The sequence below is a fragment of the Oreochromis niloticus genome, linkage group LG3 (genome assembly GCF_001858045.2).
Source record: "Oreochromis niloticus isolate F11D_XX linkage group LG3, O_niloticus_UMD_NMBU, whole genome shotgun sequence".
In the NCBI taxonomy this organism is placed as follows: Eukaryota; Metazoa; Chordata; class Actinopteri; order Cichliformes; family Cichlidae; genus Oreochromis; species Oreochromis niloticus.
The window spans coordinates 38,708,220-38,733,280 of NC_031967.2; the positions used below are offsets into that span (position 1 = coordinate 38,708,220).

A 25,061-nucleotide genomic window follows, 5' to 3' on the forward strand; every position below is an offset into this window, starting at 1 on the left:
AAACAAATCTATTATAAGATAAGATAACCTTTATTAGTCCCACGCGTGGGATTTTTTATATTATATTATATTATATTATATTATATTATATTATATTATATTATATTATATTACACTAAGTAGAGTAATATTAGATACACATGTGTATCAACTACATTTTACTGTACATTTATAGTTTTTCATTGTTACAGAGTACTTTTAAGATAAAAGTACCGGAAGTAGATGCCACTGCTGAAGCCATGTACTTGCAGCTTTTCTGGTTCTTGTCGGCTGGTGTCGAGCAGCGGAAGAAGCAAGTCAAATAAACGGATTATAACCTCACAGTCTTTTCAGGAAAACCATTTAAAGACATGGAAAAGATCCTGGTCAGTTTCTTACCTACAGTTTGGGATTTGAGAGGTCTTCAGACTCTAGGTGAGCTTTCTGAGCTATCAGCCATTTTCGTTGGTCGTTAGCTTTGCTCTCACTGACTAAAACCTTCAGGGTTTGTGAGATATATCCAGGAAATGTTGAGTTTTTGGCTCATCCACTTGGTTATTATAACAGTTAAGATAATTTTGAGCTAATGAGACACGTGCTAACTGTGCTACTTTGACCAGACTAGGACTATTGTCCCGCATATTAGCAAGGCTACCAAGCCTAGCATACACAGGCCTCTTCGGCATTTCTAAACAGAGTCTGCTGGTTTCTTTTCTGCCACACGCTTTCTGAGAGTGGAAATATGTTTAAATTACTTCCAGTTACATCTTTTTGTCTGACCCCGACACCACAAAAGGCCAGTGTAACTTTGTTTTAGAGTTTTAGAGATAGAAACCACGAGACTAAACGCCACCTTCCGTGTCCCTTTTTCCTTTAGGGTGTGGCATCTTTGTAAAGTATATAGTGAGGCTGAACCTCTGTTGTACAGTTGTTTGAACTGATGATGTTTGGATGTTTTTTAGGAATGACTCCATGAAACATTCCCAGTGTAGTATGAATTTATTTGGATTTATACTGGATAAGGCTGTTACTGTGTGACATTTAAGGACCGTCAGTATTGACAGAGGGAATAAGTCACACAGAGGTGTGTAACTAAAGTGGCTTTCAGTGTTTGAAGTCATCCTCTTTCACATTTACTTTGATTTAGTGTCACTCCTCCACTGAATAAGTCCGTTGAGCTTCAGCTTAGGGCTGTGCGATAAAATAAAACTCATCCAACTCGACGTGCATGACGTGTTTTCAGCTGGCCGTCGTGTACCTGGAGGTGAGTGCTTTGACCGATGCATGAAACTTGACAGCTCATTTTTGCTTTTCATCCATAAACTCTCTCCATACTCTTTGAGGTGATTCTTGTGTAGGTGGTCGACGAGGTTTGCTGTGCTTGAGTCTGTGGTGGGGATCGGTTTGCAACATAATTTGCGTAGAACAGATTTCTGGTCCACGTCAGACTTTTCATAACCAAACCATGTCCATGCTATGGAGGTAGCCCCTTGTTTAGGAATAAGGTCCTCGACTTGTTTTGACTGGTCTTTCTGCTTGGATTTACTTGGTTCTGCCTCATCTTCACTGGCCATGCGGGTATTCGCTGTGCCTGCATCCATGTGGTGACTGTGACTGTAAGCGCCATTTATAGTTATATTTATAGTTATATAGTCATGTTTTTATTTGAGGTAATTTGTTTGATAGTGATTCTGAAATTTGATGTTTAAGAATGTATTTTTTCATCATTTCAGTTTATTTTGAAAAGTCTCAACAGGATCTTGAGCTTTATTGTGAAAGGTTTAAGTGGAAAATAAACAAGCAGAGCCACAAGATGGTTTTACTGGTAATAAACCGACGCCTCAAAACTGTGGTTTGTCCGTCCATAGTGTGGTTATTTTAAATATAAGAGAAAGACAGAACTTTCAGAAATTAATATAGTCACTACGGTGACCATCATAAATGATGAAAAAATATTGCCGGAAACAGTGTATGAAACAAACAAAAGATGATTTCATATCATCATCTGATATATATCGACACATGAACAGCCCTGCTTCAGCTGACATTTAACTTGTGAGACTGACTGACAGATGGAGGGATCCTTGTACAGGATTGTTAGCATGAGGTTTGGTGTTGACGCACATTCCAGCAAGTCTGTATTCATATAACAGGTGATGAGATAGAAATAATAGCCACTCTACATTTTCATCTGACAAAATAATGGCTTTCCCCCCCCCTGAGTCAAGTTGTACCCTCTTTTATTTTCAAGAAAGTGGAGGGCAGAGAGCGAGAGGAGGCACGGGGACAGCTAATGAGGTCAAAGAGTTCAAATTGTGGTTCATGCAAACACTGTTGAGCAGGTTAAAGGAGCTGTCCACAGAAGTGTGTGGGGCACGTTTTTCTTCTGTCATGTGACATCCTCACAGAGAGAGAGGAGCAGGCTAATCAGCAGCAGTGTGGCAAATGGGGGTGATTCAGACGAGCAGATAAACACAGTTATGCATGGACAAATCCCATGTTTGCTGGGTAGGTTTGACCAGCCAGCTGCCTGCATGATGATGTGAGCCTTTAATGTTCATCCAAACTTGTTTTTTTAATCAACTTTTAAAGTGTTTTTTAATGAATTATTTATCTATTATCTATTACATGAAACTCTAATTAGTTTCATGTGTTGGTCTGTCCCACACTAATGAAGTTATGAGGGCTCAAAAATACTCAAATTAAAAATCAAATTTCAAGTAAGCCTAGAGCTGGACAATATAAGATTTTTTTCATATCACGATATGTTTTTTTCATTTCAGGCGATAACGATATATATCACGATATAAGCCAAATAACTATATTTGTAAGATTTAAATGTGCCGTTGCTCACAAGTAAAATGTGAAATAATCAGCAGCTTGTTTTAATTAAAATATTTATTTCCCATAATAAGTTCAACAGGGTAGATGTACTTAAGGAACATGAGACTTCAGTTTCAGATAAATAAAGGCAAATATTGCAAACTACACAAAAGGCAGCTGCTAAAGCGTTTAAGTTTCAAAACAGAAAAAACAAAACAGACTAAATTGTCAATTCCACTTAGAAACAAAATATTAATTCTAAAAATAAATCTTAGGTCGTTTTACAGAAGAACAGACAAAATTAACTAACTTTTGTCAATGTCAAATAAACTGAGAACTAAAAGGAAATTCTCAATCTCTCCTTGTTGTATAGCTTAGCTTTTCAAACAGTTTTAACAGTTACTTTAGTCTGACAAAAGCCGAATGACGAATTAGCGCTTTCAGTCAGAGATTGAGCATGCACCGCTTTATTGTATTTCCAGACTTGCTTTCGGCACAATTTACAGTGCGCGCTACTCTGTTTTTTGTCAGACTTGAAATAGCCGAAATACCTTCACACTACGGAACTTCTGTGGCCCTTCCGTTCGACAAGCTCTCCGGCATTGGAACCATCATCTGTTTTTTCTTCGGTAACCTTCGCTCACGCTCTCGGTTGATTTTTCTCTAGTCGGCAAACTCCTTTCCTTCATTACCCGGGCTGCACGGCTGCAAAAACAAATACACATGTGCGCTTGTGCTGTACGTAACAAGTCACGTGACGTGACTCTGCGGCTGTGATTGGTTCGGCTCTGCGCTACTTAATTTGGATTGGCTGTTCTTTTTTATTTTTAAGAGGACAAGAGAGATGAGGTCTATCGCAATAGTTTAATTTTTCTATCGAGAAAAAGTTATTTCGCAATACATATCGTTATCGTTTTATCGCCCAGCTCTAAGTAAGCCCTTTGTACTTACAGTAATGTTTATAGTAAAAATGTAAAATTTTACTTTGCTGAGTTATATGGATCATAATGTATGTAAATTTAGTGAAGTCTATCAAATAAGAGAGCAGCTGGTTCAAGTTAAGCCCTGAATAATATTTCCTGCACTTGTGGTAACGTTTAGTATAAGTCAACAGAACTGGCTCTGAGCTGCTTTTATTTAAATTTCATTTCAAATCAAAGCCACATAAAACATTTTAGACACTTGAGAATAAAAGTGTTTGTTACTCTCTGCTCTGACTGAGCTCTTTCTAATTTAAATATTAGATAAAGATAACGTGAGTAGTCTATTATTACAGGAAAAAATCCAAACCTTCATGGCTCTGTTTAAAAAAATAAAAATAAAATGTGTATGTGTCACTATAATTGTGTGTTTGTAGTCATACTGCATTCCTGTGCTGTCCTGTGACAATCATGTAATGTTCAAGTTTGGAATATGTAAGGCAGCAGTCGGTAGGGCTGTTCGATATAACAATATGTATCGGATGATAATATAAAAAAATGTCTATCATTTCATTTTACGCTATCATTTGTTTCGTGGTGTCGCAAGATAAACTGTTTACGGCAATATTTTTTCATGGTTTTGATGGTGATTGTAGTGGCTATATTAATTTCCTAAAGTTCTCTCTTTCTCTTATATTTAATATAACCACACTACGGATGGACAAGCGCCTGTTTTTAGCAACAAAGACAGTAAAACCATTGCGTGTCCGCTGGTTTCGTTTCCACATAAACCTTTCACAATAAAGCTCAAGATCTTGTTGAGACTGTTCAAAATAAACTGAATCATGTGAAAGGGTGTGCAGAGTGTGCCAAAAAGAGCCATCAGGTGCTAAAAAAACCCCCCTTAGACTCAAACGTTAGAACAGGCTTTTCCCCGCAGCACGTTGTGTAATAAATACAAAGAAAACGGCGGCCATTAAAACAGACGACTCCAGGTACACTATGCCCAGCTGGAAACACTTCACGCAAGTCGAGCTGCCCGAGATTCACAGAATTTACAGAAAATGTTAAATTTTGTGATTTATATCGTTATCGGACAATAGATGTCTTATATGGGGATATGAGATTTTGGTCATATCGCACAGCCCTAGCAGTCAGTGTTATCTGTACAACAATCAGGAAAACACCCTCCAAGTTTAAATCAGATGTCTGGACAGTAGTAGGATAGTTTGGATTTTTTTTAACAGGGGTAGGACAAATGAAATGGGATGGATATGTACAGATACATTTCCATCCCATTTCTGCTGTCTGTACAACAATGCTGGTAAATTAACTTGTATGGGGACTACAATATCTGTAGATATTGGACAACAACATTGTACAGATATTGTACTTCTTATGACAGATTTCAGTGACTATAACACAATTCCCCCCCCCCCCCCTTCAGGCAGATGAAAGCAAGCATGCTAACACTGATATCTGTGGAGCTTGTATGCACTTAGCACTTCAAACAAAGACATTATGCAGTCAAAGCTGGTCTGTTGTTCTCACGCCTCGTTTTATGTGTTTGTGTTGTTTTAGGCTGAGGTCGGCTCTAAGCTGGTTCACATGTCTGCTCCCTCTCTCCCTTTCTGCAGGTGATGTGATGATGATGCTCATCTTCATCTCCAGCCGTGTGGGTGATGGAGGCTGAGGATTGTGTGGATGACCAGGTTTGTTTGGCTGCTGAGAAACGGACGTGTGTTTCATTGATGTAGTTTTCACAGCATCAGGGGTCCGTTCTTCGTACCTCGCTTACTACATCCAAGATCAAATGACACATCCAAGATCAAATCATCGTGCTAACTTTGAGCTCGCTAATCCGGTTCTCCGAACACACCTGTTGTTGACGATTAGTATAGCTGGATGAAGTAATGTGAGATCACTGGGTGGCTTAAAAGGGGCTACGCATTGATAGTAGAAACATTGATCGGCAACCCTGTGATTGGTCGGCGAAGATGTCGGAGGAGCGCGCTCAGTATTTCACGGCAGCAGACCAAGAACTCTTGATTGAGGGATTTCAGGAGTTTCAGAGTTTAATTAAAACGCAGGGGAACACTGCAAAGGCTGCAAAAGCAAGGAGAGAGGGCTGGCAGAAAGTTGCTGACAAATTAAACTCGTAAGTAATTTATTATATTATATTACATTATATCATATTATATTATATTATAGTATATCATATTATATTATATTACATTATATCCTCTTTCACATTAGAGCGACAACAGGACCCACTAGAACATGGGAACAACAGCGTACAGAAACGTGCCACTCGCAAAGAAACACAAGGCAATGCACACAGTTTGTGCAGTTGTTAATGCCCGACTACGGTGAGTGGAACTCTTAACATAGGGATCCAACAAGTTGGTTAAGTCAATAATACCCTCACGGGAGAATCGATATCTCTCTATGAGCACACCGTCGCGCTGAGCTAAAGGATCCTGTCTATCCCGCAATATACGCTGAATTCTGAAAACTCTCCTTGTCAATCTTGCACCTTCCGCAATGGGTTGCTCGCGTACAAACGGACAGGACATGGCTGCAACAGACTTCCCAAATCCACCTTCGCTTTTATAGCCGTGGTCTCTCATCTTGATTACACGAAGTGTTTTACTATTACTACTCTAAAATATGAATTACATTAATCAAATACATGAAATAGAATGATTAATGGTACATTTCCCCTTTTTTAGGAAATGACCTGTATGTATCTGTATGAAATCAATAAAAGAATCAAATACTGCATTATCTTTAGTTACATTGATAATATTTATTTATGGAAAAACAGTGGAGAAATATCGCTCTTGCTTTCATATAACTGCAGCGGACATACCTGAGTGGCCGAGATCTAATCCTGTTTACATAAAGTAAGCCTGCTCCCGAGCAGGTTTACGCTTACGGATCTGTTGCTATGACAGCAAGTCCCGGATGAGCTTCGGAGAACCGAACGATCCAAGATCACGCGAAACCGTCAACATTCAAATCCGGCTAACTTACTTAGCGAGGTACGAAGAACGGACCCCAGGTCCTGTTCGTGCTTCACCCTGAAAAGCATTAAACACTTTTTGATTCACATGTTTGTTTGCTGTAGGAGCTTCACTCTGAACCCTGACAACCTCCCTCTGCTTCAGTGGTTTCTGACTCCATGACTTGGTCATCATGGCAACCAGCTGGATGACTGAGGTCCCTGATTTGACTTTCTGAGGTCAGTCGTCACTGTTAATGTTTATATTTTGTTGGGGTTGTTAAAAGTTAGCAGGCTGTTAAATCTGGTATCATGTATTGGTGTTTTTCTTACAATGTATCAGGTGGATGAGACCAACTGAAGAACTTTTCCCTCTTTAACCCTTTAAGACCTACCACAGAACCAAGTCCGCCAAAGCTTACTTTATATTTTTACATGCTGTAGTATAGCTGTGCCATATCATACCGAATCACGGTAATACCGGTGTAATGTTGGGCAACGATAGGAAAATGAAATATCGCGATAGAATATGGGTAAAACGCACCTGCACAGTGCCTATGTTTACATATGCACATGGCGGCGACGCAGAATGAGAAGAGCGAAAGCAGATCGTTGAATGAAACGGATGAACCAGAACTGGTTTGTAAAAATGCTGCAACTTCAGTGGTGTGGAACTGGTTTAGCTTTCGTCCATCAGATACACAACAAAGCACTATTTTTGGTAGAGCATGCTAGCGGGCCGTCGTTATTACCATGTTTTTGGGAAAATACGGCAAACTTAAAATCAATCCTTTGATTTTTCTGAAAATCGTCAGTGCCCCTTATAATCCCGTGTGCCTTATGTATGAATTCTGGTTGTGTTTACTGACCTCGAAACGATTTTATGTGATACACGGCGCTCAAAAATCTGTCAAATGTTTTAGTACGACTTTGCTAAGCTACGAAGCCACACCGCTTGATGGATTATCGGAGCATTACGGCTATCGTAGGCAGGAGCCTCGCAGATTGATACGTACTGTGCTTCAACATAATATTACCGTATTGTGTGTGTATAACCTTTTTTTAAGTTTTGTGGATATTATACATGGTTATGCTGAGGATATGTCGGCCAGTTTCCACTGGAAATGCCTTTTGGTTAAACTGTCAGCAAGGAATTTGCATTTGCACTGTTAATTTTTATATAACTTTAATGCACATAAAAAAGTGAAAATACATTGATGGGGTTTTTTGCACTAATAAAGTTGTGGAGTTGTAAGATATTTTGTCTAGTGTCAATTATATCGTCAGTTATATCGTTATCGCAAATTTTCAAATGTGTATTGTGATAAATATTTTTGGTCATATCGCCCTGCTCTATGCTATAGAGCCATTTTTGGGAGCATTTCAAGTTGCTATACATCAATACAACTGTTATAGCCCAAATTTTAATAATATGTATGCATTAAGTCCATAGTAACTAGATAAATTGCAAAAAAGTGAAATAAACTACCAAAAATTGAAAATCTTTTTTGTTTTTTTAACATTTAAATTTCTCTAAGTAAAAATATGAGGTTTATCCCTCAAAACTTTAAATAAAAAAAAAGTTGCAAAAAAATAGTTTCCCACCACAGGAAATTTATTTTGAGTGTCTTCGTAGTTTTATTTTTGAGATACACCAATTGTTATATACTGCAGGAAAAATCCTATAATGCAAATTTGCAAAGAAAACAGCATATGCATCAAAATAAACAATTTAAATCAGTGCAATTTGAGTTCTAAGCATCCCAGGAACTATTCAGAAAAGCATGAAGTCAAACATGACTTTTAAAAACACCAGTAAAGGCTTATAAGGCCTACAAGTAAAAAACTACATTTTCCGTGAATGGCATAAGATGTAAGTGCAACTCCTCCTGTTTCATATGCAAAAAAAATATTGCGCTAGCTTGCGTGGTTCCGGTTCTACAGGGATTTAAAAATAGTTACGCAAAACGGAGCGTGCCCGCTCCGACCGGCTTTAAAGGGTTAATAGAAAAGTTGACTGAAGTCGATGAAGCAGAGATCAGGACCCTCATAATCTTTGAATGCACTTCCACAGGTGTATAAAATCAGGCAGCCAGTCATGCAGTTACAAACCTTTGTGAAAAATGAGTCAGCTCACTGAATTAAAGTGTAGTGTTATAATAGATGCTACCACAGGGGAAGAAGCTGTTTGTGAATGAAACACCTCAGATGAAGCTGCCAATGTTACAGCAATTGTAGCGAATGATAAATATTTCAAGAAGCTCTATCAAGCCTGTTAGAGGAGACTTCCTCATCAAACTGTTCACATCCTCCTTTCTTGCAGTACACTTGTAAAACAAACACTGTAAACAGATAATACACCTGGCTTATCTATGCTGTGATACCTGCCATTATGAGTAAACTGTGTGTAAAAGAATATAACTTAATGAAGTGGGGAAGATAAACATCAGTGCTGCATTTATGCCGCCTCTCACACGGCGTGTCAGTGCATCATGACCCAGTGTCCTGCACCTGGAAGCTCTTGCAGGAGCCTTCTTAATCATAATCTACAAGGCCAGAAAAAGTTTCCTGTGCTTCAGGAAGTGGAGCATCAAAGGTGTCAAACTGCCTGTTAAATTCCTCTACGTTTATCGTTCCGGCAGTCTGCATACAGGGGGGTAGAAAAGTTATCTATGCATAGAAAGCCAGGGATTGTAAAAGAGACAAAAAGAGGACTGACTGTTGTTCTTGTTCCTGAAGGTGGTTCTTTGTGTCTCTGATGGTGTGTTTGTGGTCACGCTGCAGAATCAGGCCAAGGTCTCTCTAATAGTGCTGAACATCAGGCTGTTAACTGCAGAGCATCAGACCTTATCTGTGGATCCTCCCGACGGTTTCTCTCCTACCGCCTGGTAAGAGTTCATGGAGGACTTCAGCTTCTTGCAGCTGCTCCTGCTGATAGATGTCATTGCTGTCTTCTCCCTCTGCACTGGCTGCTACGTCTTCTTTGTTTCACCTTTTCTCTTTGTCATGACTGTGAATCAGGCAGCTGTGCTGAAAATATGATTGTTCTCCTTATAATAAAAGCTGGAAGCTGAAAATCCTGCCTGTGCTGAGACATTTTTTCATGCATGATCTTCACAGCAAAAACAAACACAGGACAAAGGAAACTGTGGGTGACGTCATCTTTAGTTCATAGAAAAATATATAAAAATATTTGAATTTATTATTTGCCACATTTATTTTAAGAGTCAACATGAGTGTGGATTGTCACATACATACTTTTGAACCAAACAGACCAAAATGTGTTATCGTTATTATTACCTTTGTTAATTTATCTGTAATATGGACAGCTTAATGTTTTGGCACCTGCATTATTCTCATTTTCATTATCAGACTTTGTTCTGTTGTTGGCTGATTGTTGTAAACTTGTTGTAACAGAGGGAAGATCATTCTGTGCAGCAGAAATGAGGAAATGTGAAGAAGCTGTTGGCAGTATTTTATTAAAGTATCAGATTCATTCATTGAAATCTGTTCTGGGTTGTTGGGGCCACTTTTTTGCTTGTACAGTCCTACTGCCTCTCTGTCCTTGGCAGATGTTTAGTTTAAGCTCCATTAAGTTGAATGGAGCTTAAGTCAAAATAAAGGTTGAAGTGCTTGAAAGGATTCACCTCCTTTACTCAAGTAAAAGTGAAAAAGTGCAGGCTCTGAAATGTACTGAAAGCAAAAAAGTAAAAAGTAGTTCTTGAGGGACATTTCTACCACCACCACCACCCCCCCCCCCTTTTTTTTTTTTGTGGAAACATTGTGCTCTATTAAGATGATGATGATGATGATAATAATAATTTGTACTTGGAAATATTTTTTTTTATTTTGCCTCCACAAACAGTAAAATGAGTAAAGTGAAGAGTTCAAGTGAGATTTTGCAGGTGCTACTATCCACTCCCTGCACTGACTGTATACTGTTCACACTTTATACCAGACACTCTACAGTCTGCATAAAGGTTGAATTGATCTAAGCCTCATCACTGACCATGAGCAGCGTCTCCACTGTGCAACAGTCTAAACCGGTGCTTTACTGTAAATTCACCAGTTTGCCAGACTAACCTGTAACTGCTTGTATTTGAATAACAAAGTATACATACCTCAGTTTGTTTTGGAAACTTTTGGCGATATGAAAGAACACAACATCACATCATATCGATCCAGTATCTGAATTTAACTAAGATGAGGATTTGAATGTAAGCTTTCAGTTTCTAGTTAATCAAATACTCCTGAGCAGTGCTCATCTAAATAACCTCTGTTCTCCTGTCCTTGTCTTTCTCCGTCTGAGTGAAATTCTCTCGCACTCTTTTCTCTTTTTGTCGGTGTTAGTTGAGCTGATAGAGACTTCTCATTTAAAATTAGCTGTCCCTTAGAAAAAGTTACTGCCTTTATGCTCGCTCCTTTTCTGTAGCGCTCCTAGATGCTCTAAAGTACCGAAGCCATGACTCGTGGACGTGTGTTGGAAAAGGCCCTGTGGATTCTTTTTTCTGTTTTTATTTCCTCTGTTAGACTCAACCCGGTTTAATGCCACGAAGTATTAGAACATATATCACTGATCATTTTGAGATTAAAGTCGAAATGTGGAGATTAGTTGTTGTTGCTGTTCCCTCCGAGTTAGTGAAATTCAGAATCTGTTTTAGTAACAAGGAAGGAAGTTATTTATCGTTTAGGTAATAAATATAAGGGCGTTATAAAGATGATGCAGAAAGCTGGTCAGACGGAAAAACACAAACGTGAATGGTGGATTTGTACGAAATGAAAGGGCTGGTAATGGACAGGTGCGAGGTTATGGATGGTTACGCCCTCGTGCAGTAAAGATGATGTATCATGAGACAGCTGATCAGTTTGTTTCATCGAGTCATCCGCTCAAGGATTTTATAGGAGCTGTGGCAGTTTGTCTGGAAACAATAACGGTAATCTGCACATTTCCATTAAAAAAAAATAAAAAAAAATTGAAATACAATTTCTACTTTATTCTCACAATGATCAATAATGGGTTTTTTTTCTTAACGTGGCTCTAACATGAATACTAATATGCGCGCAGTAATACCTCCCTTCAAATGTGTTAAACACAATACAGATACTTATGTTAAAATGTGGGGAATCAAATTATAGATACCGGAACTTTAAACTGAAGTACAGTATACATGCGTAAGGGTAGAATTTTGTATTACATGAACTTATTTCGAGCTGCAGCAGTGATTGGATTTCCTGCAGAGAGGCCGAGTTTTCTCCCGTGGGCCACACGCAGGCCTCAAACAAGAAGCTGCAACACGAACATACCAACTTGTACCTAAAACATGAATTGGGTGATATTAATGCTCACTGCGATCTTTGAAACTTTGGATAATAACATTAACTCAAATGTGTCCCAGATAAAAAATAATAATTCAAATTATTTTTTTTTAATTTAAAAAACGTTTGATGTGATTTCATTTTTTGTGTTGAATTCTTATTTGGACGGAGGCTCCATGATGGAGCACTGCGGCACTAAATAATAGTGTTAACAGAAGGACTGCAGGTAGACTGAAGAATATTTATTATGAATTATTAAAGTAATTATTAATTACTCAGACATTCATTGAATAGTTTATTTAGTGACACAGTTTGTATAAATATACATGCACTTGGATAAAATGTTAAATAAACAAAAGGCTTATTAACGGAATGTTGCAAAAAATGCAAACTTGAAGATTAAATGAACGGAATAAAATACATATTAATATGAAGTCCATTTCCTGCATCCTCAAACACATTCAGAGATATGGTTTTAGACGCTGAAAATATGCAGCTAGCAGTATTATATTTAACCGGTGGCAGCAACTGATGAAGGTAACGCATCTGCGCTGGGTGGTTCACCAGCATCCAGCCCACAAGGCCGACACTTCAAATCTTCTCCTCCACAGGACTGACTGGGATCAGGCTGGCAGTCCAAATTCCTCCTCTGCTGACAGCTACTCGCGTTTCTTGTCGATGTTCGGCTGGAGTTTCTGTGTCGGCTGCAGAGAACAGGGAACATAAGATAATTATCTGAATTCCGGGGGCAACACACACGTTAATAAAAGCTCTGTGTCGGTTCTGTGTCCAGATATGACCATTACTCTGCTATACACATGCTCTGAATTCCACGCTGCTCTTCTCGTTTTCGTGCCACACCTATCTGCTCAGATAGGTGTCTCTCGTTTGCTTTTCTCCTCCGTGCTCTTGTGCAGACCATTGACTGTAGAAAGTTTTCTACAGTCAATGGTGCAGACTCACACAGCACTGGTGCAGAAACAACGTCCTCGATCTTCTTTCTTAACCTGTTTCACTGTTAAAACAAATCTTCCATCCCCGACCCATTCAGGTGACACAGAGAATCGGCTATTAATTTCGTTTCTTTCTTCTTCGTGGGAATTGCGCTCAACTACAACCTTCGTTTTTTTCTCCCACCTTGCAGACACAGATTTATTGGTTATTGACCTTCTTCCACAGTTACTTTAAAGGAAACCCCAGATTTAGGAGCTTGGATCGACTTTCCAAATAGTTCTTGGCTGATACAAATAAGAACGGGGAAATAGCTCCAAGGATCCATCCTGAGAACGAAGGAGTAGAGTGTTTCTTTCCTCCGGAGCAGCGCACATATATACCACAGCATAATGTGCGCTACTCACGATGTGGGCGGTGCATTTTTTTTTTTTTTTTATTTTTTTTTGTGGTTACTTTTCTTAACGGGTAAGTCGAAGAGAGGGGATGGAGGAAATGACACGCCTACAAAGAGCCCGGAAGTACAGCGTTAACGGAGGCGGATCAAATTACAGCATTTACATTTATGTTAGACTACTTTTAATTAACTGCTTTAGCCCACTTACAATGAAAATGTAAAACAAAAATGTAGTCATTGACCTGTGTAGTATGTTAACACTATTGGAAGTAAAAATAACTTGAACTCCAATTTTGAAAACACAACTTTCTTTTTCTTTCTTTCTTTCTTTTTTTTTTTTTTTTTTTTTATAAAGCTCTGACTTGTATTATGAGTCTGTGGTCTGTGAGAGAGTCCTGTAACTCTGTCTGCAAAATACAGCATATAATGACCAATGTTGGGCAATTAATTATATAGTTACTTCTTCAAAAAAGTAACTCAGTTTGGCAAACAACAGTTTTTTGCAGCTATTTTTTTTAAATGCAGCCAAGGTGTTTTTTAAATAAACATTTCAAACTATTTACAGAACAATCAGCTGTTCTGCATCAAATTTGATGCCACACAAATTATTTGTGTCACTCCAAAAACTTATTTCTGTCCACTATGAGATAAAGGAGAACAACAGCCTGATACCTGCAGGCCTGACAACAGGAGATGTATCACTCCTGTAACACCTGTAACACTCAGCAGCCGCCTCATTGTTCTGTCACACACAACAAAACTATTGACTACACTACACACTAACTACACAAGATTTGCGCTAAACGTCGCAAATCTCTCACATCTCAAAACACCGCCGTCACCCCTAAATCTTCCCCCCCGTTTCTTAACAACTTGCCATATCATTTTTTGATTGGTTGACATGGCACTTTTTTTTTGACCAATAGGAAAGGGTTGGGGTGTGGATAAATATTGATTCAGGAATACAGATATTTTGACATGACATAAATGTTGGCTGCACTCATTCAGTGAGGATTTGCTTCCTTTTTTTAAAACAAATATTTTCCCTTCCCTTTCATTTTTCTCTATGACTGATGACTTCCGGAAAAACCCCCCGATGTCTATGCTTTCACCACTCTTGGAAAAGTCTAAAAGGCAATAATGTGGATTTTTGGGCTCTGAGGAAGCATTTGTTTGTTTTGTTGTATTGTGGTTGGCATGTAGATTCAACTACATAAATGAAAACAAATTGTGTGCGCGTGTGTTATTGTTGTTGTTGTTTTTTTAATGATTGAAATCACTCACGACCACTCTTTAGTCTCGCTGCTCTGAAGCAAAATATGCAGAAACAAGGAGTGACACTCTCTTGACACTCTTTAACTATACAGCTGTGATCACAGATGACCCACTGGGTCACATTAAGGTCTGATCTGCTGTTCTCACTACTTGCTTTGTGTTTTGGTCCAAAGCCGAGCTCGGCTCTAAGCTGGTTTACATGTTTCATTCTTGCAGTTTCATCAGGTCCTGATTGTTGTTCCTCATTTGAGTTTTCCGACAAACACTTGAGATTCACACAAGTTTGTGTGTTGCAGGAGTTTCGCTCTGAATCCTGACCTCCTCTTTGTGCTTCTGTGACTTGTGGGTCCATAAATCAGTCACCATGGTGAACAACTGGATGATTGAAAGTCCCCCGTCTGACTTTCTGAGGTCAGCCGTCACTGTTAATGTTTATCTCATATTATGTCACATCTAAAATCCTGTGTAAATATGAATGAACGGTGATTAAATTAAACAGATAAAATGTATTTTTCTTTTTTCCAGTGTTCACCATCACTCTGCTCTGCAGCTGGTCTCCTTTTCCACAGTGCAGTGACACAGTGTTGAAGAGGTGAGTGTGTTAGAGGAAATGTTAATGTCAGGTTTAGTCTGTATACACTCAGAGGTCATTTGTAGCTGCTGCTGCTGCTGCTGCTGCTGCTGTGGTTGTAATGATGTAAACCCTGATTGGTTGGACAGTTTGAGTGACAGCATTTACTGAGGCAAAGCAGAACAGCTGCTGATCCTGAGCTACTCTTACAAATGGAAGATCAGTGAAGATCATATCCTCTATTGGACCTGACTGAACAGCCAGAGCCTGATATTCTCTACAGTCATGGCCAGAAGAAGCTCCAGTGCCAGAAATGAATCACAAAGCTGGTTTTTTTGTATATTTACACTGCAATAAAAAGTCTTTAAAGTGGTGATCTGTGTTGGGGTCCTTAATGCTGACTGAAAATAGTTTGTGACTTCTTAATGAAAAGTGCCTTAAAACAGATTAATTTAATTTACCTGGTTTTGGTGAACTTTGTGTAGATTGTCACACTTTTTTTAAAGCCAACAAACATCAGTCAACAAACATTTAGGTTTCTTTTTTTCAGTGTCAAAAAATAAGAAATCAGAATATAGCAATTTCTTAAAAAACTTTTCTTTGTTTGAAGTGTTAATTTGTTTATCTATTACTTAACATGGGGGAAACTGTTAAAGTGAAAATACACTATAAATTCAGAAACTGCCCCCCCCCTCCCGCAGAAAAATTAAAAATAAAATAAAATAAAATAAAAAAAATTCTAAGTTTTGACCAAAAATAATAAAAAAAGAATGTGCTGCTAACACCGTGATTTAATAGTGAGGAAGGGGAGTTATTCGGCATGAGATTAAAAAACACGTCAGCAGCTGAAAAATAACGCTCCCCGTTTAATCACTGAAATTATATTTTGTTCTGTCATCAGTTTATTAGTATGTGTTTTATACAAGACAGAGCTACAGTTATTAAAAATCATGCATTCTGCATGAACCTGTAGTTTTTACATCGAAAAGAAATTATTTACTCTCGATCTAGTGACTTAAAAAAACGAGTTTATCCTTGATGCTGTAGGGTGGGCCATTTATATGGGTACACCGTAATAACATGGGAGTGGTTGGTGATATTAAAGTCCTGTTTGTGGCACATTAGTATATGTGAGGGGGCAAACTCCTCAAGATGGGTGGTGACCATGGTGGCCATTTAGAAGTCGGCCATCTTGGATACAACTTTTGTTTTTTCAATAGGAAGAGGGCCATGTGACACATCAAACTGATTGGTAATGTCACAAGAAAAACAATGGTGTGCTTGGTTTCAACATAACTTTATTCTTTCATGAGATATTTACAAGGGTGTGTCCATATAAATGGCCCACCCTCTATAATAGGCCCTCATTAATAAACAGAGCCAGGAGGCCGATCTTAGTGCAACAGCACCTCTCGCTGGCCTGTACAAATCATTTCACTTGGCTCAACCTGAGGCCTTTCAGGCCATTAACTCCAAACAGTTCATTTGGCTATTTTAAATGTTTTTACGTAGTTTGTGCTGCAGTAGAAGTGGAAAGTGTATGCTGCAGTTTTTAATGTGTGTATCACACATGTCTAACATTCATTCATTAGCGGCCACTGCATTCATTTCATTGTTTAGGGAAATACCTTTAGTAATGAATGACACTGACAGAAAGGTTTTTTTATTTTCAATAGAAGAAGACAGATTTAAATAGCTCTGTTATTATCATTTTGACTTTCCGATCAATCTAAATGGTCAGATGATGGGACATATTTCAAATCCTGTAAGAATCAAGCGTTTCGTCAGTTTTCAACCAGTGAATCATTAAGTTGACATTGAACACTTTGGTAGATGTAAGCCGACTTTTGATGGATAATTAACATGACCCAACCCTACACCGCTACAAAGTTTGATCGGAATTCATTCAACACTTTTCGAGCCGTCGTGCTCACAGACAGAATGACACGGAAACGCTATCAATAACAAAAGGTCCTTTTGGGGGAGGTAACAACACCGTCACTCAAATTCATCCACGCGTTGATGGAGCGTTTGACTCTTTGTTTGCCAAATGATTTGATAAAAAGTACCGGGAGAGTCTGTAGGCGAGAATACAAAGAGAAGAATTATGCAGTGATTTGTGTCAAATAACAAATCAATAAATGCTGACGTAAAAGTTAGAAAATGTTTGTGTGGAGAGTGAAAGGCTTTGCTTCATTAGTAGATTCCGAGGAGTGAGTGGACTAACGTCTGCTTCCTTTTTAACAAACATAAATTTGTTTAAAAATATTAAAATTAATCCAAGAAGCACTGTGGCTGAAAAAGGGGTATTCATGTGTGGGCAATGGTAGAATCATACGTTTGACGTTCATAAAACGGATTCAATCTAATGGGGAAAGAAGGTGAACCTGGCTTCATATAATTTGTTTACTTTTTGTAATTTATTTGTCAAACCACGTGTTTCCATCTGTAAGGAGGAACTCTTAACCTAAGCCGAGGCCTCCGTGATGGAGGGTGTGCGTGTGTGTGTGGGGGGGGACCACCAAGTGTCCGTGAAAATGTGAACCCATACAGGAAGCCTGTGAGGACTGAAGGCACTAAAGAAGATCATGTATCGCCTCACTCAAGCAGTAGTAGAAGAAAACAGTTTATTTAATCACACAAAGCCGAATCAAGAGATTACAGAAATAAGATATCGGTGTTAAAATGCAGAATTATAATTATAAGCTGCACACATTAATAAGCTGCACACATTAATAAGCTGAAGCGCATTAATAAGTTAAATGTTGTCAAATTCTGATCCTGAAAGTCTTCAGACGTCTGCCCGGGACGTATTTGATGGATGGTGGCCATTCATCTGCAGAGGAGGAGGATGGCTCAGAGCCTCCGACGCCCCATCTACATCATGTCGTCCACCGCCGGATCCAAAGCGTCGGAGAAGATGTGACAAGTACGTGGAGCAGTGAGATTTCAGGAGCCATCCACACACAAGGCCGACCAAAAACACCACAGCTGTGATGCAGACAGCGGCCAGAGTTCCCAGTCCGCTTACTTCTGAAGTCGTCTGTGTCGGCTGCAGAGGATACAAGAGCAGAAATGCGATCAGATTCATGGAACTTTATATGAAGCTGTTTCAGGTTTGATTAACGCGCCTCTGTCTAAATACTCACAGACACCGATGTAGGGGGAGGAGTGCTGGTGGTCTGATCCGGGCTTCTCTCACTGACCTTCAGCCTCGCAGCAGCTGGTGTCCCCCTCTGTTCCCCTCTGCCTTCTTTTTGGATGTAACAGAAATAATCCCCCTGATCTTCCCTCCGAGCCCGCTGCAGGTTTAATGACAGGTCTCCGTGTGAGAGCCAATCAGCTGACAGAGACAGTCGACCATCAGCAGTCCAGTTACTTTTACCACCGCACGAGTCTCTCCTTAACACATCTTCCCCGTCTTTAACCCAGCGCACAGACCAGCAGGTGCCAGCTGTAGTTGGATAGTAGCAGGACAGGCTGCGCGCTTCTCCCTCTGTGACGGATGTTTCAGAGAACACGACAACCTCCACCTGGACAGCAGACACCTCCCGACCGCCGCACATGAACACATAAAGTCCGCTGTCCGTGTAAACTGCGCGGTTAAAGACGACAGAGGAGTTGGGACTGATGCGATCTCTAAAACTTTCCTCTGGTCTCCAAACTCCGTCTCGGTGCGCAGCGACATCCCGGGACTGAGGCTGTATTTGGCGAAGTGTCCCCTCTTCCTCACTCGCACAGTTTCCAGCAAGAATAAACGAGTCTCCTAACATCACTTTCACATATGATATACCCTCCTCACCCAAAACATTCACGAAGAAGAGCGCAGGTAATAGCAGCTGAAGGAGCTCCATGCCGAGCGTACTTATTCCCTGTCAGTAGCGGGTTCCTGCTCTCCAAGAGGCTAATTTTAGTTCAAGCAAAGTTTCCACTCGAAACTTCCGTCTACTCCTCGAAATTAAGTGCTTATTAAGTGCTTTTCTAAATCAGCTAGCCTTACCCTGACAACACATTGACCGTACCTCTGTGTGAGTCTCCAGCACAGTGTTGTTGCATTTACAGCACAATATTAAACTAGGAGTGGTCTAAAAGCAAAGCCTTTATTTAATTCATTATCTTTTATTTTGAAAACATTGAGCGGATGTTGAGCGATGTAACACGGTTTAAACGTCATTGAACCAGACAAGTCGCGTGCAGGCTCTGGTCACACCCCTTTCCTACTTCAGTTTGTTGCATTCATTTGCGACATTCTTCACAACTCCATCATTCCACTCCTTTCTCATGCATTTACACTTATACACGAAAATCATAATTTGATGCTTGATATAGCCATAATGTTTAAATCTATTCAATGATATTAAAGCAGACTATAATAATCAACCCTTATAGAGGTTAACGCACCATTTTTTTTAAAAAACAATTCACCTTCATGTTTAGTCATCAGATGAGAAAAAAAGGCCATGGCATATAACCCTAGCAGGGATATGAAACTCATCGTAAAGGCCCATGTACGGCCCACTTTGATCTCAAGTGAGCTGAACCAGCAAAATTCCCCTTTGTGTCAGTGTGAGCAGTACAGCTCCTGTAGTTTTACTACATGATGGAGGAATACTGCAGTAGTAATGAAAGAACATGTCTGTACTAATGTATAAACAATTAAAAAGTTATAGTAGTGATTACAATTACAAGAGAGTAACTCGTGTTATTTCACCCAAAAAGTCTTTTTATTTTAGGTTTCTTTTTTTTCAGTGTCAAAAAATAAGAAATCCGAATATAGCAAAATTTGAACTTTTCTATGTTTGAAGTGTTACTTTGTTTATCTATTACTTAATTATTTTTGGTGTAGTACGAATGTCAGTGGGGGAATTCTTTTATACATGGGGAAAACTGTTAAGTGAAAATACACCATAAATTCAGAAACTCATGTGCCCCCCTTAAAATAAAACAAAATAAAAAAAATTCTAAGTTTTGACCAAAGTTTTTATAAAAAAAGAATGTGCTGCTAACACCGTGATTTAATAGTGAGGAAGGGGAGTTATTCGGCATGAGATTAAAAAACACGTCAGCAGCTGAAAAATAACGCTCCCCGTTTAATCACTGAAATTATATTTTGTTCTGTCATCAGTTTATTAGTATGTGTTTTATACAAGGGGCTTGTTACAGCTTTGTTTGTTCCCTCTGCCAATTTATGTGAATATATATGCTGTAATATCGCTATATTATGTAGTGGCTAAGTAGGGGGCTGACTGTTTACTAAGTGCGTCAGTGTAAATAGGTCATCTCTTGTGTTGGAGTGCCCTCTTGTGGCGCCTTTTGGGTAGTGCCTTAGTAAATGTGAACACTGCAAGAAGTGGTATCAGACTGGTTTGTAGTGGAGGAATTTGTTGCCAGTTTCTTTAATCTTTAATCCGTATTCATGTTGTAATGTATACCCTGTTCTTAATCATAGAAACCACACCATATCACCCCTCCACATCCTCCTACTGTATGCCATACCTCCCTGTACCATCCATCTGACCGCCAATAAACTCCACCTGATAGAATCTAATCCCTGAATGTCAGCCTCTCCTTTGACCGAGGATAGTTACTATTGCAGCACCACCCAGCATTAAACTAACTTACATCATTCTGTACATTTACCATCGAAAAGAAATTATTTACTCTTGATCTAGTAACTTAAAAAAACGATTTTATCCTTAATGCTGAGTATAATAGGCCCTCATTAACAAACAGAGCCAGGAGGCCGATGTTAGTGCAACAGCACCTCTCGCTGGCCTGTACAAATCATTTCACTTGGCTCAACCCGAGGCCTTTCAGGCCATTAACTCCAAACAGTTCATTTGGCTATTTTAAATGTTTTTTGTGCTGCAGTAGAAGTGGAAAGTGTATGCTGCAGTTTTTAATGTGTGTATCGCACATGTCTAACATTCATTTCATTGTTTAGGGAAATACCTTTAGTAATGAATGACACTGACAGAAAGGTTTTTTTATTTTCAATAGAAGAAGACAGATTTAAATAGCTCTGTTATTATCATTTTGACTTTCCGATCAATCTAAATGGTCAGATGATGGGACATATTTCAAATCCTGTAAGAATCAAGCGTTTCGTCAGTTTTCAACCAGTGAATCATTAAGTTGACATTGAACACTTTGGTAGATGTAAGCCGACTTTTGATGTATAATTAACATGACCCAACCCTACACCGCTACAAAGTTTGATCGGAATTCATTCAACACTTTTCGAGCCGTCGTGCTCACAGACAGAATGACACGGAAACGCTATCAATAACAAAAGGTCCTTTTGGGGGAGGTAACAACACCGTCACTCAAATTCATCCACGCGTTGATGGAGCGTTTGACTCTTTGTTTGCCAAATGATTTGATAAAAAGTACCGGGAGAGTCTGTAGGCGAGAATACAAAGAGAAGAATTATGCAGTGATTTGTGTCAAATAACAAATCAATAAATGCTGACGTAAAAGTTAGAAAATGTTTGTGTGGAGAGTGAAAGGCTTTGCTTCATTAGTAGATTCCGAGGAGTGAGTGGACTAACGTCTGCTTCCTTTTTAACAAACATAAATTTGTTTAAAAATATTAAAATTAATCCAAGAAGCACTGTGGCTGAAAAAGGGGTATTCATGTGTGGGCAATGGTAGAATCATACGTTTGACGTTCATAAAACGGATTCAATCTAATGGGGAAAGAAGGTGAACCTGGCTTCATATAATTTGTTTACTTTTTGTAATTTATTTGTCAAACCACGTGTTTCCATCTGTAAGGAGGAACTCTTAACCTAAGCCGAGGCCTCCGTGATGGAGGGTGTGTGTGTGTGTGGGGGGGGGGGGGGGGGGGGGGACCACCAAGTGTCCGTGAAAATGTGAACCCATACAGGAAGCCTGTGAGGACTGAAGGCACTAAAGAAGATCATGTATCGCCTCACTCAAGCAGTAGTAGAAGAAAACAGTTTATTTAATCACACAAAGCCGAATCAAGAGATTACAGAAATAAGATATCGGTGTTAAAATGCAGAATTATAATTATAAGCTGCACACATTAATAAGCTGCACACATTAATAAGCTGAAGCGCATTAATAAGTTAAATGTTGTCAAATTCTGATCCTGAAAGTCTTCAGACGTCTGCCTGGGGCATATTTGATGGATGGTGGCCATTCATCTGCAGAGGAGGAGGATGGCTCAGAGCCTCCGACGCCCCATCTACATCATGTCGTCCACCGCCGGATCCAAAGCGTCGGAGAAGATGTGACAAGTACGTGGAGCAGTGAGATTTCAGGAGCCATCCACACACAAGGCCGACCAAAAACACCACAGCTGTGATGCAGACAGTGGCCAGAGTTCCCAGTCCGCTTACTTCTGAAGTCGTCTGTGTCGGCTGCAGAGGATACAAGAGCAGAAATGCGATCAGATTCATGGAACTTTATATGAAGCTGTTTCAGGTTTGATTAACGCGCCTCTGTCTAAATACTCACAGACACCGATGTAGGGGGAGGAGTGCTGGTGGTCTGATCCGGGCTTCTCTCACTGACCTTCAGCCTCGCAGCAGCTGGTGTCCCCCTCTGTTCCCCTCTGCCTTCTTTTTGGATGTAACAGAAATAATCCCCCTGATCTTCCCTCCGAGCCCGCTGCAGGTTTAATGACAGGTCTCCGTGTGAGAGCCAATCAGCTGACAGAGACAGTCGACCATCAGCAGTCCAGTTACTTTTACCACCGCACGAGTCTCTCCTTAACACATCTTCCCCGTCTTTAACCCAGCGCACAGACCAGCAGGTGCCAGCTGTAGTTGGATAGTAGCAGGACAGGCTGCGCGCTTCTCCCTCTGTGACGGATGTTTCAGAGAACACGACAACCTCCACCTGGACAGCAGACACCTCCCGACCGCCGCACATGAACACATAAAGTCCGCTGTCCGTGTAAACTGCGCGGTTAAAGACGACAGAGGAGTTGGGACTGATGCGATCTCTAAAACTTTCCTCTGGTCTCCAAACTCCGTCTCGGTGCGCAGCGACATCCCGGGACTGAGGCTGTATTTGGCGAAGTGTCCCCTCTTCCTCACTCGCACAGTTTCCAGCAAGAATAAACGAGTCTCCTAACATCACTTTCACATATGATATACCCTCCTCACCCAAAACATTCACGAAGAAGAGCGCAGGTAATAGCAGCTGAAGGAGCTCCATGCCGAGCGTACTTATTCCCTGTCAGTAGCGGGTTCCTGCTCTCCAAGAGGCTAATTTTAGTTCAAGCAAAGTTTCCACTCGAAACTTCCGTCTACTCCTCGAAATTAAGTGCTTATTAAGTGCTTTTCTAAATCAGCTAGCCTTACCCTGACAACACATTGACCGTACCTCTGTGTGAGTCTCCAGCACAGTGTTGTTGCATTTACAGCACAATATTAAACTAGGAGTGGTCTAAAAGCAAAGCCTTTATTTAATTCATTATCTTTTATTTTGAAAACATTGAGCGGATGTTGAGCGATGTAACACGGTTTAAACGTCATTGAACCAGACAAGTAAATAAGAAATGAGAATATAGCAAAATTTGAACTTTTCTATGTTTGAAGTGTTACTTTGTTTATCTATTACTTAATTATTTTTGGTGTAGTACGAATGTCAGTGGGGGAATTCTTTTATACATGGGGAAAACTGTTAAGTGAAAATACACTATAAATTCAGAAACTCATGTGCCCCCCCCCACAAAAAAAAAAAAAACTTAAAATAAAACAAAATAAAAAAAATTCTAAGTTTTGACCAAAGTTTTTATAAAAAAAGAATGTGCTGCTAACACCGTGATTTAATAGTGAGGAAGGGGAGTTATTCGGCATGAGATTAAAAAACACGTCAGCAGCTGAAAAATAACGCTCCCCGTTTAATCACTGAAATTATATTTTGTTCTGTCATCAGTTTATTAGTATGTGTTTTATACAAGGGGCTTGTTACAGCTTTGTTTGTTCCCTCTGCCAATTTATGTGAATTTATATGCTGTAATATCGCTATATTACGTAGTGGCTAAGTAGGGGGCTGACTGTTTACTAAGTGCATCAGTGTAAATAGGTCATCTCTTGTGTTGGAGTGCCCTCTTGTGGCGCCTTTTGGGTAGTGCCTTAGTAAATGTGAACACTGCGAGAAGTGGTATCAGACTGGTTTGTAGTGGAGGAATTTGTTGCCAGTTTCTTTAATCTTTATTCCGTATTCATGTTGTAATGTATACCCTGTTCTTAATCATAGAAACCACACCATATCACCCCTCCACATCCTCCTACTGTATGCCATACCTCCCTGTACCATCCATCTGACCGCCAATAATCTCCACCTGATAGAATCTAATCCCTGAATGTCAGCCTCTCCTTTGACCGAGGATAGTTACTATTGCAGCACCACCCAGCATTAAACTAACGTACATCATTCTGTACATTTACCATCGAAAAGAAATTATTTACTCTTGATCTAGTAACTTAAAAAAACGATTTTATCCTTAATGCTGAGTATAATAGGCCCTCATTAATAAACAGAGCCAGGAGGCCGATCTTAGTGCAACAGCACCTCTCGCTGGCCCGTACAAATCATTTCACTTGGCTCAACCCGAGGCTTTTCAGGCCATTAACTCCAAACAGTTCATTTGGCTATTTTAAATGTTTTTTGTGCTGCAGTAGAAGTGGAAAGTGTATGCTGCAGTTTTTAATGTGTGTATCACACATGTCTAACATTCATTTCATTGTTTAGGGAAATACCTTTAGTAATGAATGACACTGACAGAAAGGTTTTTTTATTTTCAAAAGAAGAAGACAGATTTAAATAGCTCTATTATTTTCATTT

General features: G+C 39.6%; 2 protein-coding genes and 2 long non-coding RNA genes across 6 annotated transcripts; 1 reads left to right on the forward strand and 3 right to left on the reverse strand.

Moving 5' to 3' along the window:
• Window positions 1–199: 199 nt before the first annotated feature.
• On the forward strand, window positions 200–15,964 carry LOC102076653 (uncharacterized). Of its 3 annotated transcripts, XR_001223286.3 has the most exons (7): window positions 200–414; window positions 5,360–5,434; window positions 6,853–6,966; window positions 9,511–9,614; window positions 14,962–15,076; window positions 15,191–15,257; window positions 15,386–15,964. It is a non-coding gene; the product is annotated as an uncharacterized LOC102076653 (long non-coding RNA). The 3 variants fall into 3 exon arrangements; XR_267736.4 differs by having other exon boundaries at window positions 202–414; window positions 15,191–15,964; XR_002059809.2 differs by lacking the exons at window positions 14,962–15,076; window positions 15,191–15,257; window positions 15,386–15,964 and having other exon boundaries at window positions 203–414; window positions 9,466–10,222.
• Window positions 12,595–13,637, reverse strand: LOC112843150 (uncharacterized). The gene is made up of 2 exons (XR_003215317.1): window positions 12,849–13,637; window positions 12,595–12,746 (listed from the first exon to the last, which is right to left on the reverse strand). It is a non-coding gene; the product is annotated as an uncharacterized LOC112843150 (long non-coding RNA).
• A 2,060-nt stretch (window positions 15,965–18,024) lies between the features above and the next one.
• On the reverse strand, window positions 18,025–19,958 carry LOC109199404 (uncharacterized). Its single transcript, XM_019354738.2, has 2 exons — window positions 18,386–19,958; window positions 18,025–18,288 (listed from the first exon to the last, which is right to left on the reverse strand). The coding sequence occupies exons 1-2, from the start codon at window positions 19,088–19,090 to the stop codon at window positions 18,028–18,030; spliced, it is 966 nt and encodes a 321-aa protein (XP_019210283.1). The 5' UTR covers window positions 19,091–19,958; the 3' UTR covers window positions 18,025–18,027.
• Window positions 19,959–22,162: 2,204 nt separating this feature from the next.
• On the reverse strand, window positions 22,163–23,734 carry LOC102076816 (uncharacterized). Its single transcript, XM_005463129.4, has 2 exons — window positions 22,722–23,734; window positions 22,163–22,624 (listed from the first exon to the last, which is right to left on the reverse strand). Exons 1-2 carry the CDS (start codon window positions 23,424–23,426, stop codon window positions 22,364–22,366), a joined length of 966 nt encoding a protein of 321 aa, XP_005463186.2. The 5' UTR covers window positions 23,427–23,734; the 3' UTR covers window positions 22,163–22,363.
• Between the last annotated feature and the right edge of the window lie 1,327 nt (window positions 23,735–25,061).

What these genes read in the sequence shown, in the direction of transcription:
- LOC102076816 (XM_005463129.4), bottom strand. Translation starts at nt 23,426, where the DNA reads ATGGAGCTCCTTCAGCTGCTATTACCTGCGCTCTTCTTCGTGAATGTT. An exon ending in CTCCCCCTACATCGGTGTCT is followed by an intron (nt 22,625 to 22,721) that starts GTGAGTATTTAG and finishes TATCCTCTGCAG; the next exon opens with CCGACACAGACGACTTCAGA.
- LOC109199404 (XM_019354738.2), bottom strand. Translation starts at nt 19,090, where the DNA reads ATGGAGCTCCTTCAGCTGCTATTACCTGCGCTCTTCTTCGTGAATGTT. An exon ending in CTCCCCCTACATCGGTGTCT is followed by an intron (nt 18,289 to 18,385) that starts GTGAGTATTTAG and finishes TATCCTCTGCAG; the next exon opens with CCGACACAGACGACTTCAGA.